The sequence below is a fragment of the Gopherus evgoodei genome, chromosome 9 (genome assembly GCF_007399415.2).
Source record: "Gopherus evgoodei ecotype Sinaloan lineage chromosome 9, rGopEvg1_v1.p, whole genome shotgun sequence".
Taxonomy (NCBI): domain Eukaryota; kingdom Metazoa; phylum Chordata; order Testudines; family Testudinidae; genus Gopherus; species Gopherus evgoodei.
The window spans coordinates 29,009,230-29,025,260 of record NC_044330.1 but is presented as its reverse complement, the minus strand read 5'-3'; the positions used below and the strand labels follow the sequence as shown (position 1 = coordinate 29,025,260).

Below are 16,031 nucleotides of genomic sequence, written 5' to 3'. Positions count from 1 at the left end.
CATGAGGATAGGTGAAAGTTTTGGGGGGGAAGGTTCAAATCAGAATTTTGCAGTCTCTGTAAGTATGAACACTTTCCAACTAGACCAGGGGTCGGCAACCTTTCAGAAATGGTGTGCTGAGTCTTCATTTATTCACTGTAATTTAAGGTTTCACATGCCAGTAGTACATTTTAACGTTTTTAGAAGGTCTCTTTCTATAAGCCTATAATATATAACTAAACTATTGTTGTATGTAAAGTAAATAAGCTTTTTAAAATGTTTAAGAAGCTTCATTTAAAATTAAATTAAAATGCAGAGCCCCCTGGACCGGTGGCCAGGACCTGGGCAATGTGAGTGCCACTGAAAATCAGCTTGTGTGCCACCTTCGGCATGCATGCCACAGGTTGCCTACCCCTGAATTAGACTAAATTGAATTATTTGTTTTTGTTTTTAAATAAAATGCTTTCTTGTTCTTATTTAGTAAGTTAATACAGTTTTCTTTTTTAGGATTTTAACACATACATTTCAGTGGTCTATCTAGATCAGTACTTGATTGTAAAACCAGAAATCATGATACAGAACCTGATACAGAGCGGATGAAAGAAAAGAGTTATCCTACTGTGCAGCCAAAACTCCCAAGGACTTGCTGTACCATCTCACCAAGAAATAGTTAGGCCCAGTAAAACCCCTGTAATTTGTGTTGAAGAAATCACCAAATTGATTAAATTAATGTTGACACTGTGGAAATTAATGTTTTACTTCTATTGCAGTAGTGTCTAGATCTAATAACAGACTAGGATCCTATTGTTCTAGACCCTGTACAAACACAGAAAAGATTGCTCCAAAATATGTGGGGGTGGGAGTCTGAATAAAGTGTATGTAGTAGTTGAAGGTGAAGTCAGTGGAGTTGTCCCAGGGATGAACTTGACCCAAAGTATTTTCCTTTCACTATATTATGGCATCCAAATCCCTTCAAGGAGAAATCCCCAACTAAACCAATGGGCGGTGCCCCACCTGGCTTTCATTTTTAATCTCTTGAATCCTCATTAAGACCCCTCCCACAACACCTTTAATTTAAAAATACTTTTTTTGTTTTCTTTTCTTTTTTAAATCACTACTTAATAACTCTCTGCCTTTCCCCAAAATCTTTGGGGAAATCCTGTCTTAAAAGTTATAATGTGTGGGTTTTCTCCTTTTTTTTTTTTTTTTGGTACTATATGGTGAAGATAAAGGTGGCAACACCAGCTAAAGGATTGACATGAGCAAAAGAAAAACATGTCCCATCTTTTTCCTTTTGAGCCTTTATTTTAGGATTGCTATGAATACAGAGCGAACCACAGGCAGCTGTGATTTTAAATAATATGCACAAAGCAAAGTGTTGGTATTACCATTTAATGTGACTCACTAGCCTTTTGGAGTTTATTCAGGTTTCTTCTTCAGATGTCCATTCTCATGACACATCTGCTACTGTCCACTGACTTGCATAGCACAACCAGTAACAGCTTTGTACTGTAAATATCCAAGCAGTGACAGTTGTTAGGAAAAAAACAAGTGGTGAGAGCGTGGGGTGATTTACCCTAGGTAGGGGCCAGTCATCAGTAAAGTACTTATTATAAAAAAACATGAAAATGAGTATATCTTTTGTATTGCTGCCATAGGTGACTCTTTACAACTTAAAAGATTTCTGGAGTCTTTTCAATGTGTGAAAAGAGATCCCAGCTGAATTACATATGCAGAGAACATATACACACAAACTCAGCGGCCAGCTCTCCACTAAAATCTGGTTTATACCCGCAACCAGACCTCTTTGATCTAACTGCCTGATCTTGGGCAAGAAACCTGACCTCTCTGTGCTTCATTTTCTCCATGTGTAAAAGAAGTTATACTACTAACCTTTGTAAAGAACTTTAAGATTCTCAGATGAAAGGTGCAATATAAATCCAAAGAATTATTAATTATTATTCTTATTATTTCTTAAGCATATAAGGAAGGTTTTTATTTCCATTTTTAGTTTCCTCTTAAATCTTCATGGCTGTTATATTTACTAAGGCTCAGATTCAGCAAAATCGAGAGGACTTACCGTAAGCACATGCTTAAAGTTAAGCACATTCCTAAGTGTTTTGCTGACTCAGCACCTACCTAAGTATCCAAGCCATTCAGCAAAAGTATTCAGATTGTTTTTTTCATTATTGAAAATCTAGTATTTAAACTGTTTCTTTTAAAATCCATTCCATTTGTAAGTGGTTCTCACATCCCTCCACCTGACATAGATCAATGTAAATAGGATAGCTTTGTTCTGAAAGCATTTAAGCAACTGCTGCTGAAGAATCTAACAATCTAATACATGCAATGATCAGATAGAGAAAAGGCTCAAGGCAGATTTCTTCTACCAGAACTTTGTACTGCAGCTTTGAAATGATAAAATATAGTGGTGGTGAAGGTATTTTTTATAGCACGCTTGAATGGAAAAGTATTGGGGTGATATATTTTTTCTGTCCTCCTCAATACCACAAAAGGGATTTGCCATGGAGGTTCCAAAACAAAAAGCCTCTTGACAATGTCAGAACCTTATCTCAAGCAGTAACAATGTTGTTATTCCCTTGTTCCTGAGATTACAGAAAGAAATAATAGACAGACTTGCTTTGATCCACTGGAGTGCGCAGGCCCCCCTCTCCCCTCCCCCGAGCTTTACCACGTTATATCCAAATTTGTGTTATATCCGGTCGCGCTATACCGAGGTAAAGGTGTAGTATAATAAACAGCCAGTTCCATTCTTTTTTTTTCCAGTTAGGAAATGACTTGCAATACTTACCCAGATTTGGCTGGGACATTGCCATTGATCTTTGTGGCACTGGTGTCGAAGTCGCTGCAGGATGATGGTTCATATGATTCAGTGGCTGATTCATGGTCTTTCGAGGGTCTTGCCATGTTGTAATTTTTTCAATATGACTGCAAAAGGGACAGAAAGGGTGATCAATTTAAAAGGAAAATCTCAAGCATACTATGCAGATTGTCAGAGCATAGGTGCCATAAAAGGAATCAATTGTTCCTCAGATCCTTCATTTATCCATCCTTCTCGATTCACCCCAACCCATTCATAAACACCTATAATGCTGTCCTTTACTTTTACTCTTGAATGAATTGCAGCCCTCCAGTCTTCTATCTGCTGTGACATCACTTTGCTTACCTTTCCGTATGGATCACCTTCACAAATTTGGACAAATGGTGGCACTCACAATGATTCATAGATTCATAGACTCTAGGACTGGAAGGGACCTCGAGAGGTCATTGAGTCCAGTCCTCTGCCCTCATGGCAGGACCAAATACTGTCTAGACCAGCCCTGATAAACATTTATCTAACCTACTCTTAAATATCTCCAGAGATGGAGATTCCACAACCTCCCTAGGCAATTTATTCCAGTGTTTAACTACCCTGACAGTTAGGAACTTTTTCCTAATGTCCAACCTAAATCTCCCTTGCTGCAGTTTAAGCCCATTGCTTCTTGTTCTATCATCAGAGTCTAAGGTGAACAAGTTTTCTCCCTCCTCCTGATGACACCCTTTTAGATACCTGAAAACTGCTATCATGTCCCCTCTCAGTCTTCTCTTTTCCAAACTAAACAAACCCAATTCCTTCAGCCTTCCTTCACAGGTCATGTTCTCAAGACCTTTAATCATTCTTGTTGCTCTTCTCTGGACCCTCTCCAATTTCTCCACATCCTTCTTGAAAATGCAGTGCCCAGAACTGGACACAATACTCCAGTTGAGGCCTAACCAGCGCAGAGTAGAGAGGAAGAATGACTTCTCGTGTCTTGTTTACAACACACCTCTTAATGCATCCCAGAATCACGTTTGCTTTTTTTGCAACAGTATCACACTGTTGACTCATATTTAGCTTGTGGTCCACTATAACCCCTAGATCCGTTTCTGCCGTACTACTTCCTAGACAGTCTCTTCCCAGTCTGTATGTGTGAAACTGATTGTTCCTTCCTAAGTGGAGCACTTTGCATTTGTCTTTATTGAACTTCATCCGGTTTACCTCAGACCATTTCTCCAATTTGTCCAGATCATTTTGAATTTTGACCCTGTCCTCCAAAGCAGTTGCAATCCCTCCCACTTTGGTATCGTCTGGAAACTTAATAAGCGTACTTTCTATGCCAACATCTAAGTCATTGATGAAGATATTGAACAGAGCCGGTCCCAAAACAGACCCCTGAGGAACTCCACTTGTTATACCTTTCCAGCAGGATTGGGAACCATTAATAACTACTCTCTGAGTATGATTATCCAGCCAGTTATGCACCCACCTTACAGTAACCCCATCTAAACTGTATTTGCCTAGTTTATTGATAAGAATATCATGCGAGACCATATCAAATGCCTTACTAAAGTCTAGGTATACCACATCCACTGCTTCTCCCTTATCCACAAACCTCATTATCCTATCAAAGAAAGCTATCAGATTGGTTTGACATGATTTATTCTTTACAAATCCATGCTGGCTATTCCCTATCACCTTACTACCTTCCAAGTGTCTGCAGATGATTTCCTTAATTACTTGCTCCATTATCTTCCCTGGCACAGAAATTAAACTAACTCTGGTCTGTAGTTTCCTGGGTTGTTTTTATTCCCCTTTTTACAGATGGGCACTATATTTGCCCTTTCCCAGTCTTTTGGAATCTCTCCTGTATCCCATGATTTTCCAAAGATAATAGCTAGAGGCTCAGATAACTCCTCTATTAGCTCCTTGAGTATTCTAGGATTCATTTCTTAGGCCCTGGTGACTTGCAGGCATCTAACTTTTCTAAGTGATTTTTACTTGTTCTTTTTTTATTTTATCTTCTAAACCTATCCCCTTCCCATAAGCATTCACTATGTTAGACATTCCTTCAGACTTCTCAGTGAAGACCGAAACAAAGAAGTCTTTAAGCATCTCTGCCATTTCCAAGTTTCCTGTCACTGTTTCTCCTTCCTCACTGAGCAGTGGGCCTACCCTGTCCTTGGTCTTCCTCTTGCTTCTAATGTATTGATAAAAAGTCTTCTTGTTTCCCTTTATTCCCATAGCTAGTTTGAGCTCATTTTGTGCCTTTGCCCTTCTAATCTTGCCCCTGCATTCCTGTGTTGTTTGCCTATATTCATCCTTTGTAATCTGACCTAGTTTCCATTTTTTATATGACTCCTTTTTATTTTTTAGATCATGCAAGATCTCGTGGTTAAGCCAAGGTGGTCTTTTGTCACATTTTCTATCTTTCCTACCCAGTGGAATAGCTTGCTTTTGGGCCCTTAATAGTATCCCTTTGAAACACTGCCAGCTCTCCTCAGTTGTTTTTCCCCTCAGTCTTGATTCCCATGGGACCTTACCTATCAGCTCTCTGAGCTTACCAAAATCTGCCTTCCTGAAATCCACTGTCTCTATTTTGCTGTACTCCCTTCTACGCTTCCTTAGAATTGCAAACTCTATGATTTCATGATCACTTTCACCCAAGCTGCCTTCTACTTTCAAATTCTCAACGAGTTCCTCCCTATTTGTTAAAATCAAGTCTAGAACAGCTTCCCCCCCAGTAGCTTTTTCAGCCTTCTGAAATAAAAAGTTGTCTGCAATGCCGTTCAAGAACTTATTGGATAGTCTGTGCCCCACGGTGTTATTTTCCCAACATATATCTGGATAGCTGAAGTCCCCCATCACCACCAAATCTTGGGCTTTGGATGATTTTGTTAGTTGTTTAAAAAAAGGCCTCATGATGTCTTTGACAAATTAGATGCCTTCAGGTCACCAGGACCTGATAAAACACAGCCTAGAATACTCAAGGAACTGACTGAGGAGATATCTGAGCCATTAGCGGTTATCTTCAAAAAGTCACAGAAGACGGGAGAAATTCCAGACGACTGGAAAAGGGAAAATATAGTGCCAATCTATAAAAAGGGAAATAACAACCCGGGGAAATACAGACCAGTCATCTTAACTTCAGTAACCGGAAAGATAATGGAGCAAATAATTAAGGAATCAATTTGCAAACACCTAGAAGATAATAAGGTGACGAATAACAGTCAGCATGGATTTGTCAAGAACAAATTATGTCAAACCAACCTAATAGCATTGTGGATGGAGGAAGCGATACATGTGGTATATCTTGATTTTAGTAAGACTTTTGAAGCTGTCTCACATGACCTTCTCATAAACAAACTAGGGAAATACCTTACAGTAGCTCTATGTAGGTTGTAAGTGCATAACTGGTTGGAAAACTGTTCCCAAGAGTACTTACCAGTGGTTCACAGTCAAGCTGAAAGGGCAAACTGAGTGGGGCCCCACAGGGATCAGTTCTCATTCTGGATCTGTTCGATATATTCATCAGTGATTTTAGATAATGGCATAGAGATTACACTTATAAAGTTGGTGGACAATACCAAGTTGCAAGTGCCTTGGCGTATAGGATTAAAATTCAAAATGATCTAGACAAACTGTAGAAATGGATCTGAAGTAAATAGGATGAAATTTAATAAGGACAAATGCAATGTACTCAACTTAGGAAGGAACAATCAGTTGCACACATACAAAGTGGGAAATAACTGTCTAGGAATCGCAGAAAGAGATCTGGGGATCACAGTGGATCACAAGCTAAATATTAGTCAACAGCGTAACACTCTTGTAGAAAAAGCAAACATAATTCTGGGATGTGTTAGCAAGAGTGTTGTAAGCAAGACACGATAAGTAACTCTTTCACTCTACTCAGTGCTGATTAGGTCTCAGCTGGAGTATTGAGTCCAGTTCTGGGTGCCATATTTCAGGAAAGATGTGGACAAACTGGAGAAAGTCCAGAGAAGAGCAATAAAAATGATTAAAAGTCCACTACAATTTTCACAGAACCATAGAAATGTAGGGCTGGAAGGGACCTTGAAAGTCCAAACCCCTTGAGATAGGACCAAGAAAGCCTAGATCATCCCTGAAAGGTATCTGTCTAACCTGCTCTTAAAAACCCCCAATAATGAGGATTCCACGACCTCCTTTGAAAGCCTATTCCAGAGCTTAACTACCCTTATAGTTAGAAAAAGTTTTTCCTAATATCTAATCTAATTCTCCTTTTCTGCAGATCAAGCTCATTACTTCAGTGAACATGGAGAACAATTGATCACAGTCCTCCTTATAACAGTCCTTAACATATCTGAAGACTCATCAGTAAGGCTATGATTTAGTCACGGTTATTTTTAGTAAAAGTCATGGACAGGTCATGGGCAATAAACAAAAAGTCACAGCCAGTGACCTGTCCATGACTTTTACTAAAAATACCCCTAACTAAAACTTAGGTGCTGGGGGGGGGCACTCCAGCAGATGCGGCTGCTCTGGAGTGGGTGATCTAGTGGTCACTGTTGCTCCTGGGGGGTGGCCTGTGGCCCCACTGCTGCTCCTGGGGTGGGGAGGACCATGGCCTGACTGCCACTTCTCCAGCTGTGTGGGGAGGAGGCCATGAGGCACTGTTGCTACTCCTAGACCACTGCTCCAGGGCAGCCCAAGCAGTGGCCGGTGTGGCTGGCCCTAGGGATGCCGGACCAGCGGACAGTGTGGCTGCAGCTGCGGAAGTCATGGAGATTCTGGAAAGTCATGGAATCCCGGACTTCTGTGACCTCCGTGAAAGACTCGCAACCTCACTCATCAGGTCCACCCTCAGTCTTCTTTTCTTAAGACTAAACATGCTCAACTTTTTAACCTTTCCTCGTAAGTCAGGTTTTCTAACCCTTATCTCATTTTTGTTGGTTCTCCTCTGAACTCTCTTCAATTTATCCATATCTTTTCTAAAATGTGGCACCCAGAATTGGACACGGTATTCCAGCTGAGACCTCACCAGCGCCAACAGGACAGTTGTCTCCCATGTCTTTCACACAACACTCCTGTTAATACACACCAGAATGATACTAGCATTTTTTGCAACTGCACCAAATTGTTGACTCATATGCAATTTGTGATCCACTATAATCTCCAGATCCTTTTCAGCAGAACAACCACCCAGCCAGTTATTTCCCATTTTGTAGTTGTGCATTTGATTTTTCCTTCTTACATATACTTGCACGTATCTTTACTGAATTTCATCTTGTCAATTTCAGACCAATTCTTGATTTGTCAAGGTCATTTTGAATTCTCATCCTGTCCTCCAAAGTGCTTGCAACCCCTCCCAGCTTCATGTCATCTGCAAATTTTAGATCCATACCCCACTCCATTATCCAAGTCATTAATGAAAATATTGAAAATATATCAGACCCAGGACTGACCCAGGCAGGATACCGATATGCCCTTCCCAGTCTGACAGTGATTGACCATTGATAACTATTCTTTGAGTATTTTCATTCACCCACTTGTGCACCCATCTTATAGTAACTTGATCTAGACCACTTTCTTAGTTTGCTTATGAAAATGTCATGTGGGACTGTGTATAAAGCCTTACTAAAATCAAGATGTATCATGTCTATTGCTTACCTCCTATCCACTAGGCCAATAACCCTGTCAAAGAAGGAAATTAGATTGGTTTTGCATTATGTGTTCTTGCCAAAACCACACTGGTTAATCCTTATAACTTTTTTATCCTCTAGGTGCTTACACATTGTTTAATAATTTGTTCCAGTATCTTTCCAGGTACTGAAGTTAGGCTGGTCTATAATTCTCTAGGCCCTCTTTGTTCTTGTTTTTAAGGACAGGAACTATGTTCGCCCTTCTCCAGTCCTCTGGGAACTCACCCATCCTCTGTGAGCTCTTGGTTCCAAGACTGCTTCAGCTAGTTCCTTAACTACCCTAGGATGAATTTCATCAGGCCCTGATGACCTGAATATGTCTAATTTATGTAAATATTCATTAACCTGTTGTAACACTTTAGAGTGCTCTACAATCACTTCAGTCTGTGGCCTGAGTGGTAAATCCAGCACTCCAGCCCCCCTCAAAATCCTTGTGGCTTGCCTCATTTCAGATCTTGAGTGCATAATCTGCGCAGAAGTCTCAGAAGTGGTGGAGAAGAATGTCCTGACACTGTTACTAAATATGAACTGGAAACACAGCAAATTGATAAAAGACTGCTATAGATTTGCTGTGTTCACAATTCATACACACACACACACTTATCTGTGTGTGTTTTTGCATATTTACGGGAAGGGGGGTGCCCCATGCCCTGTATAAAGGACTCATCACTAGTATCTTCACTGGACTCTATTCCGGACCAATTGTCACCACCTTCCTGTTATCACAGTCTCCACCCCTCATCTTAAGACTCCAGATGCCTCTTCTTCTCTGGGAGAGCTGCAAATCAGGTTACAGCTGTCAAGCTATCTGGAATGGCTCACAAACGCGACTGCCAACCTCAAGACAGACTGTTACAAATCAAGGCACAAACCCCAAACTGGGTGTGACTTCTATACTTAGATTTCACCAACCAAGTATCAGGTGTGAACTCCTCAAGCACTGTAACAGCCTTAACATGGAGTCACAGTCAGTCCCCTTGGTCCGGTCTATCTTGCCACCCAGGCAAGCTTGTTTTTGTTATAGATGGCCCCTTGCACTAAAAATCACATCCTCATTCAGATTACTTCCAGTCCCAAAGGACCAGTCATCTATCCTGGGTCAATTGTATGTGAGATCTCATACCAAAGTCAATGCTTGTAGCCAATCCTATAATAAACTATCTAAAGATTTATTAACTAAGAAAAGAAATAGAGTTATTTACAAGCTTAAAGCAGGTAAACACACACATGCATTACTTACAGGCTTAGGTTTTAAAAGTAATAGAAGCTGCTGTAATGTGCAAGCTCTCTATGTCCTTTAGGGCTAAACCAAGCTAAATAGTCGGGGATCCCTTGCTTATGCTTAGAAGTCTTGCCCCCTCCTGAAGTCCAAGGGATAACAATTTCTTCTTGGCAGGGATTTTTATTTTCTTCCCCCAGAGCTCAAACTGATGGGAGAGTCTGTGGACATCTCCTCTTCATAGGCGTGGAAGTAGCAATCAACTAAGTCTTTTGTCCACTGATGTTCCACAATGGCCTGTCTGGTGTCTATGGACCCTCTTTTGTTGGAGTGGAGGTGACACCTGTCATGGTAAGCTAGTGTTTCACAGTTGGTAATGCTTCTCTCCTGACTGTGGAGAGCTTTAGGGAAAATACTTTTTTAGTTACAGACAATATTAGCTTATAACATGGGGTAGAGGTGTTATATGTAAGATTAATACATGGAGCATCCTACAAGCATTTCATTAAAATCGAAACACCAAATACATTCTTAAAACTCTAATATCTACTTTAACAATACTAACACATTGACGAGCGACACTGGTTTCCAGCTATGTAATTGTCAGTGTTCACTGAGGCCTAAGAGGCCGTGGCATTAGCTAGCACCTAGTTTGCCAACGTCACAACAGCCTACTGTGATGGTACCATCCCACTCCTCCAAAAGCTCTAAAGTCAGGTTTGGATATTGCCAGAAATAATATAAACCCCAAGCAGAAAAAATCCTTAGCAAAACGAAAAAGTAGTTTTGAGGCTGTCTTTATACCTTTGATAATTGTTTGCTTGTTTGTTTTTACTTTTCATTTCACATTTAACCTACTCCCTCCAAGTCTCCACAACTGTAGATCACACACTTGAGTCACTTCCTTTCAAGCCTCGCCTTAATACTTTCTCCTTAGCTGATCACAGGCTATAGCAATACACCTCACTCATGTTTCCCTTACCCCATTATTTCATCTTTCCATCTTGCCCTCCAGGCAAGCCTTTACCACTATTAACATTTCAGCTTTTTCCTTGTATTCTACTTCACTTTCCCTTTCTGTCAGTATAAAAATAATTGTAGCCGGTTCTGTGAAATGATCTCTTTCAAGTCTACCTCCAACTCTAAAGTGTTAGAAATGGTTTGTATGAAAGATGCAGTTATAAAAATAAATTTGGCAATGTTCTCTAGTCAGTGTATAGTCCAATTTACTTTTAAATAGGCTGAGGGGTAATTATAGCAACTGTTAATTCTATTTAAAGGCCCACCATTCTGTGTGAACTGGTGTACTAAATTCAAGTAAAAAGATTAAATTTAATCAGGGTTGTGCATTTGGGCTTTCTAACAAACATATAGGGGGAAAATGTACTACCCAAGTAGGGATAAGTATGTATTAAAACATAATCTTTAAAAATTACTGAAATACTATCTTAATTAATCTTATGTCAGAATAGATTCTTCACTTTCAAGTTATTTTACAATCCTTTAAAATGTAGTCAAGATAAAAAAATTAAGCCAGATTAAATTTTCCTTCTAAGTGACTTTCAAAGGCAGATACAGCTTTATAAACTGGAAGCATACATTCCTTTAGAAGAACTTCATGCACAAGTTAAAGTATTTATGAAGCCAGTTGTATTAGGTAACCCATAACTTGTCAGAACGTGCCTGTGATTCTTACTACAAAACAGAAACCTTAAACTGCAGCTACCAATTATGTACAATAGGAAGGGCTCTTAACAAAAAGAAAAACACACAAGAATACTAAAATGTCTAGCTTTAAAATCCTCCTCTCTTATCAAAATTCCTTTCAGAATTAGCATTCTTGCATTTCAATGATTTCCTGCAAGCAACAGGCACTAATAGACTAAGAAACATGATTACTTTTTTCTCACTCAGACCAGAAGCAATGATCACATACAGGGTTGCAATACTTGAGTCAGTATTGAAGATATTAATATTTGCAATTTATATGTTTATTTTACTTCTTTTGATTCGTGTGTATAACAAAGGTACCTATCCCAAGCTCTTAGTAATTTGTACATACTTTAAAAGCATTATTATATAAACAATAAATGACTATTAAATATGCCAGCAATTTCTACCCACCCCACACAGGAAAATCAGCAAGAAGAAATAAAGTCAAACCCAAACTGTACTCCACTTCATCCGTAAATACCAGGCTTTATCATGCCTCTCCTCTTCTCAAAACCTGGGTAAACAGACTGGCCTTGTAGAATGCCCTGGACTATTTCAGACCTTGCGCACGGGGACCAAGCTCCAATGTTAAGGCACTTTAGGATGAGACAATATATGCTTACAGGTAAAACTGTTTTTTTCAACAAAACAATGGAATTGAAACTCTTTGTTTTTATTAATACATCTATCCCCCAGTACTATCTGTGATATACTATAAAAGCCATGGTCAAGTGATAGCTGTTCTTTTGGAAACATTTGTCACATTTGTCTGTCAGAGCACTTGATTTCTGATCACCAAATTAGGATGAAATGAGTTGCTGTTCTGTAAAGGAGGTCTTTTCCCCCTCTTTGCATCATGAGCCAATTTTCCGCCCATTTCATGTTATTTAAAATATGCCCACTGAAGATGCCCTGCCCACAAGGGATTACAAGGAACAGCTCTGCCATTTGCTTCCTGTGAACTTTGTGCCTTTTCTTAGCTATTAGTACAGTCAGGACTAAAACAGCACGAAACATGAAGAAACCAGACAACATCTGATATAAATAAACAAAGAATCATTTTTAACCTAAAATATTTCTAGAAAATATTATTGCAATCCTTCACAAAAATCAGCACAATCTGCACATTTAACTGTAAATTAAAGATGTAAAACAAGTTTAATCAAACAAGCCATGTCACTGCAATAAAACCCTTCTCAGATAAAAAGACTTACAAAAAACTGATGATAAAAATGTTCTGCAAATTGCCATGCAAAGCAGCTAGTCACAAAACTGTAGTGCAACTAATACTGGTATTGTTCAAAAACTTTATCCTGTTTACATGGACAACAATAATCTGTGCCTTAATTATACATGTGAGAAGTAAAGCAATGATAGCCATGTGACAAGGCTTCTGAACTTCCCAAAAAATTGAGAAATTGATCCAAAAATGTAGGGTTCATGGATTTAAAACTATCCAACTGTATGAAAAAAAAACAAACCCAGGAATGCTCTATGTAAATTTGAAATGTTCTCAATAGCCTTAGCCAAAAGCCACAAATGCCCTGAATTGCCGGTATTGGTGCCAATCTAGCAGTGTACAAACATATCTATTCCGTTCAAAAACATGAAGACAGAGTTTCTAATATAGGAGCTGAAGTATGGTATTTATATTGTGATTCTCAAGATCAAGGAATTGTTGATCACTATTGGAACTTTTAACTAAGCCCACCAGACAGGTTTTTATCCCATTATTCAAGGAAAAGACTGTGATTGACAGACACTGTTTATTTAACATTACTAGATGTGAAGAGTTATTGTTAGAGGGGAAAAAAAAACTAGTACCAGTACAGGTTTAAAACTAACACCAACTCTAAAAATTAGATTCCAACTCTAAAGGATCTTGTAAAAAAAAAAAATTATATGGCATTTAGAGAGGTAGCAGCAAGTATGAAAACAGGAAGATGGTCCATTTTCCACTCATATCCAGTGCTGTTTTTTAACATAACAATAAATCACAGCTCTCTAGATAGTTTTTGTTAACCTTCTGAAGACCAAACTAAGCCCTTGCAAAAGCAGATACATCCCCTCATTCCATTGAAATCAATGGATTGATACCAGGGTAACTGAAATCAGAATTTGGCCCAATGTCTTGTTTCCTGGACCAGAAAGGTCTAGGTTGGACACTGAAAAAGTTGCATAGGGTGAGCCTTATACTAATCGCAGTGACCTGTTGGTTATCAGAACTGACAAGTTTCAATTCACAGCAATCTCTTTTATGCTAAAGGCTGGTGAGCAAGACATGGAATTTTGTGAGTGGGTTTCAAACTTTCTTGTAGCTCCTTGTGTTCAGTCTAAAGTTCAAACACTCCTTTAGAGGAGAATCCAGGCAATGCATGACATTCCAATATCAGAACCAATTAACACAGTGGTTCTCAAAGTTGGTCCGCCTCTTGTTCAGGTAAAGCCCCTGGCGGGCTGGGCCGGTTTGTCTACCTGCCGCGTCCATAGGTTCGGCCAATCGCGGCTCCCACTGGCTGCGGGTTCGCCACTCCAGGCCAATGGGGGCTGCAGGATGCGGCACGGGCTGAGGGATGTGGGAAAGTTTTACCAGTTAAACCCATATGGTTATACAGATAAAGCACCTTTGCAGATACTTATACTGGAATATAACTATATTGGTTTAAATTTAGACTTTAGGTTATAATGTAAAACTTCTTTTGGGTAGACAAGGCTTAAGAGGTAAGATTTGTTTCGGCAGTGTAGTTGTAGCCATGTCAGTCCCAGGATGTTAAAGAGACAAGCTGGGTGAGGTAATATCTTTCATTGGACCCACTTCTGTTGGTGAGAGAGACAAGCCACTCAAAAGCTTGTCTCTCTCATCAATAGAAGTTATTTCTATTTCAAAATTACTGTGAGGCACTCACATATTACAGTGATGCAGGCCATATAAGTAGACAGAAAAGACAAAATGCAAGGGTAGGATTTTCAAAAATGCTCAGCTGTGGGCTAACACTCCTCTCCCTGACATCAAAGGGAGCTTTACCATTCATGACTTCAAACATGAGCTCTATGCCCATGAACTCTGGGATCTTAGTGGCTGTCCCATCTTTGTAACATGGTAAAGCAAAAGTCGATTTTTATGATTCTGTTCTATCTCTAACTCCTAGTGCTTTGTGACAAGTTTCCTATCTGAGTCTGGGCTTCCCACTTTAAAATGTTAAAACTCTTTAGAATTTTGAGCTAATTCATGTATCATATTTTCAAACTGTTCGGCTCTAATCCCTGAGTTCCACTGCTGCCTTGCCAAGAGGGATCAGTTAGTTTAAATTAGCAAGCACTAGCATGAAAAGTCTGTTAGTCCTCCTTTTGCCATTACCTACTCTAATGATAAATTGACCTCACTGGTTTCCATTTCATGGATTTTTTTTTTCCAGCCCCACGAGATTCAAACCTAGTCATCGAAAAAGACGAAGGGGAGAGGAGGAGGGACGAACTAATCTGAAATCTATTATTTTGCAAGTGTGCTGTCACATCAAATAATACAAGTTTACAATTTGGCTATCACTATAGTAATCGTATGGGCTTCTTAACCAAAGGTTTGTCACAGGGACAAAAAGAGTGGATTTTGTGACTGAGCCACATCAAAGTAAATCTGCTTTAAGGCAAGCAGAGAAGCTAATGACTCATCAACATCAACAACCCACATGTTCTGACTCATTTACTGCTCTTCACAGGGTGACAGCTCACATTGTGCTAGAGAACAGTCATCCACTTCCGGCTATACAACCATTATTAAACATTGGGAAATCTGTTTACATCTCTGTAAGCAGAGCCAAGTCATTGCCCAACGTTTTTTTCCTTCCTGTTCCCTGAAAGAAAGGAAGAGGGGGGAAAAGACGTCTCTTCTCAGTTCAGAGTAATTGCAAGTGCTTTAGTGTTGTACCATGTGGTGGGTAGAGTTTTATATAAATGGATAGTTTTTTGTTTTGTTTTTTAATTTAAAAAGCTGACCTCGGGCCACAACAGTGTGGTCTAGTGATCTCACTCACTGAGCTACACTGCAATTTCTGGTAAAATTACAGCCAGATCCAAGCCACACAAAAGTTCAATGACCCCTAGTATGAAGGCTCCAGTAATGAAGGAGTAACTGTACATCAGGGAGTTAGAGTGTAATGGAACTGCCTTCAATATGTTAGTGTTTCAGGAGCTTATTTTAGAAAACAATTTATTTGCACAGAACAGACATACGGCAAATATCTGCACTAAGAGCTTCCATTTACTGCCCAGCCAGTGACCTCCAACGTGCTCTGAAATAAACCACTCTATCATGCAATAAGGTAACAGCTCTTTCCTCCCCAGAGCGATAGCTGCTACTTTTGGCAGATTGTTATAAATTATACATTTTAATCACCATCTTCCCTCTTTCTAAGTGACATTGTTTTAAGTAACTGTTAATGTCAGAAGCAAGCTGACCAAGCATTCTCTCAAGATCAAGGTGGGTCACACCTCACATTCAGAAGGCCTACATTCAATCAAGGCTCTCGCTTTGCATGACCAAAGTATATGCATATGACTAGCAGAAAGCCAAGTACTAATTTAAATGTTCTTCACCCTAGTTATTGTCTAAACCTAAGCTGCA

The 16,031-nt window shown here is 39.5% G+C and overlaps 1 protein-coding gene across 1 annotated transcript in view; it reads right to left on the bottom strand.

Annotated features, from left to right (window-relative positions):
* WWTR1 (WW domain containing transcription regulator 1) overlaps nt 1-16,031 on the bottom strand; it is a 124,179-nt gene that overhangs the window by 48,138 nt on the left and 60,010 nt on the right. Inside the window, exon 2 of the mRNA XM_030575794.1 lies at nt 2,792-2,928. Within this exon, the coding sequence (XP_030431654.1) occupies nt 2,792-2,928 (137 nt within the window). The remainder of the gene's footprint in view (nt 1-2,791; nt 2,929-16,031) is intronic.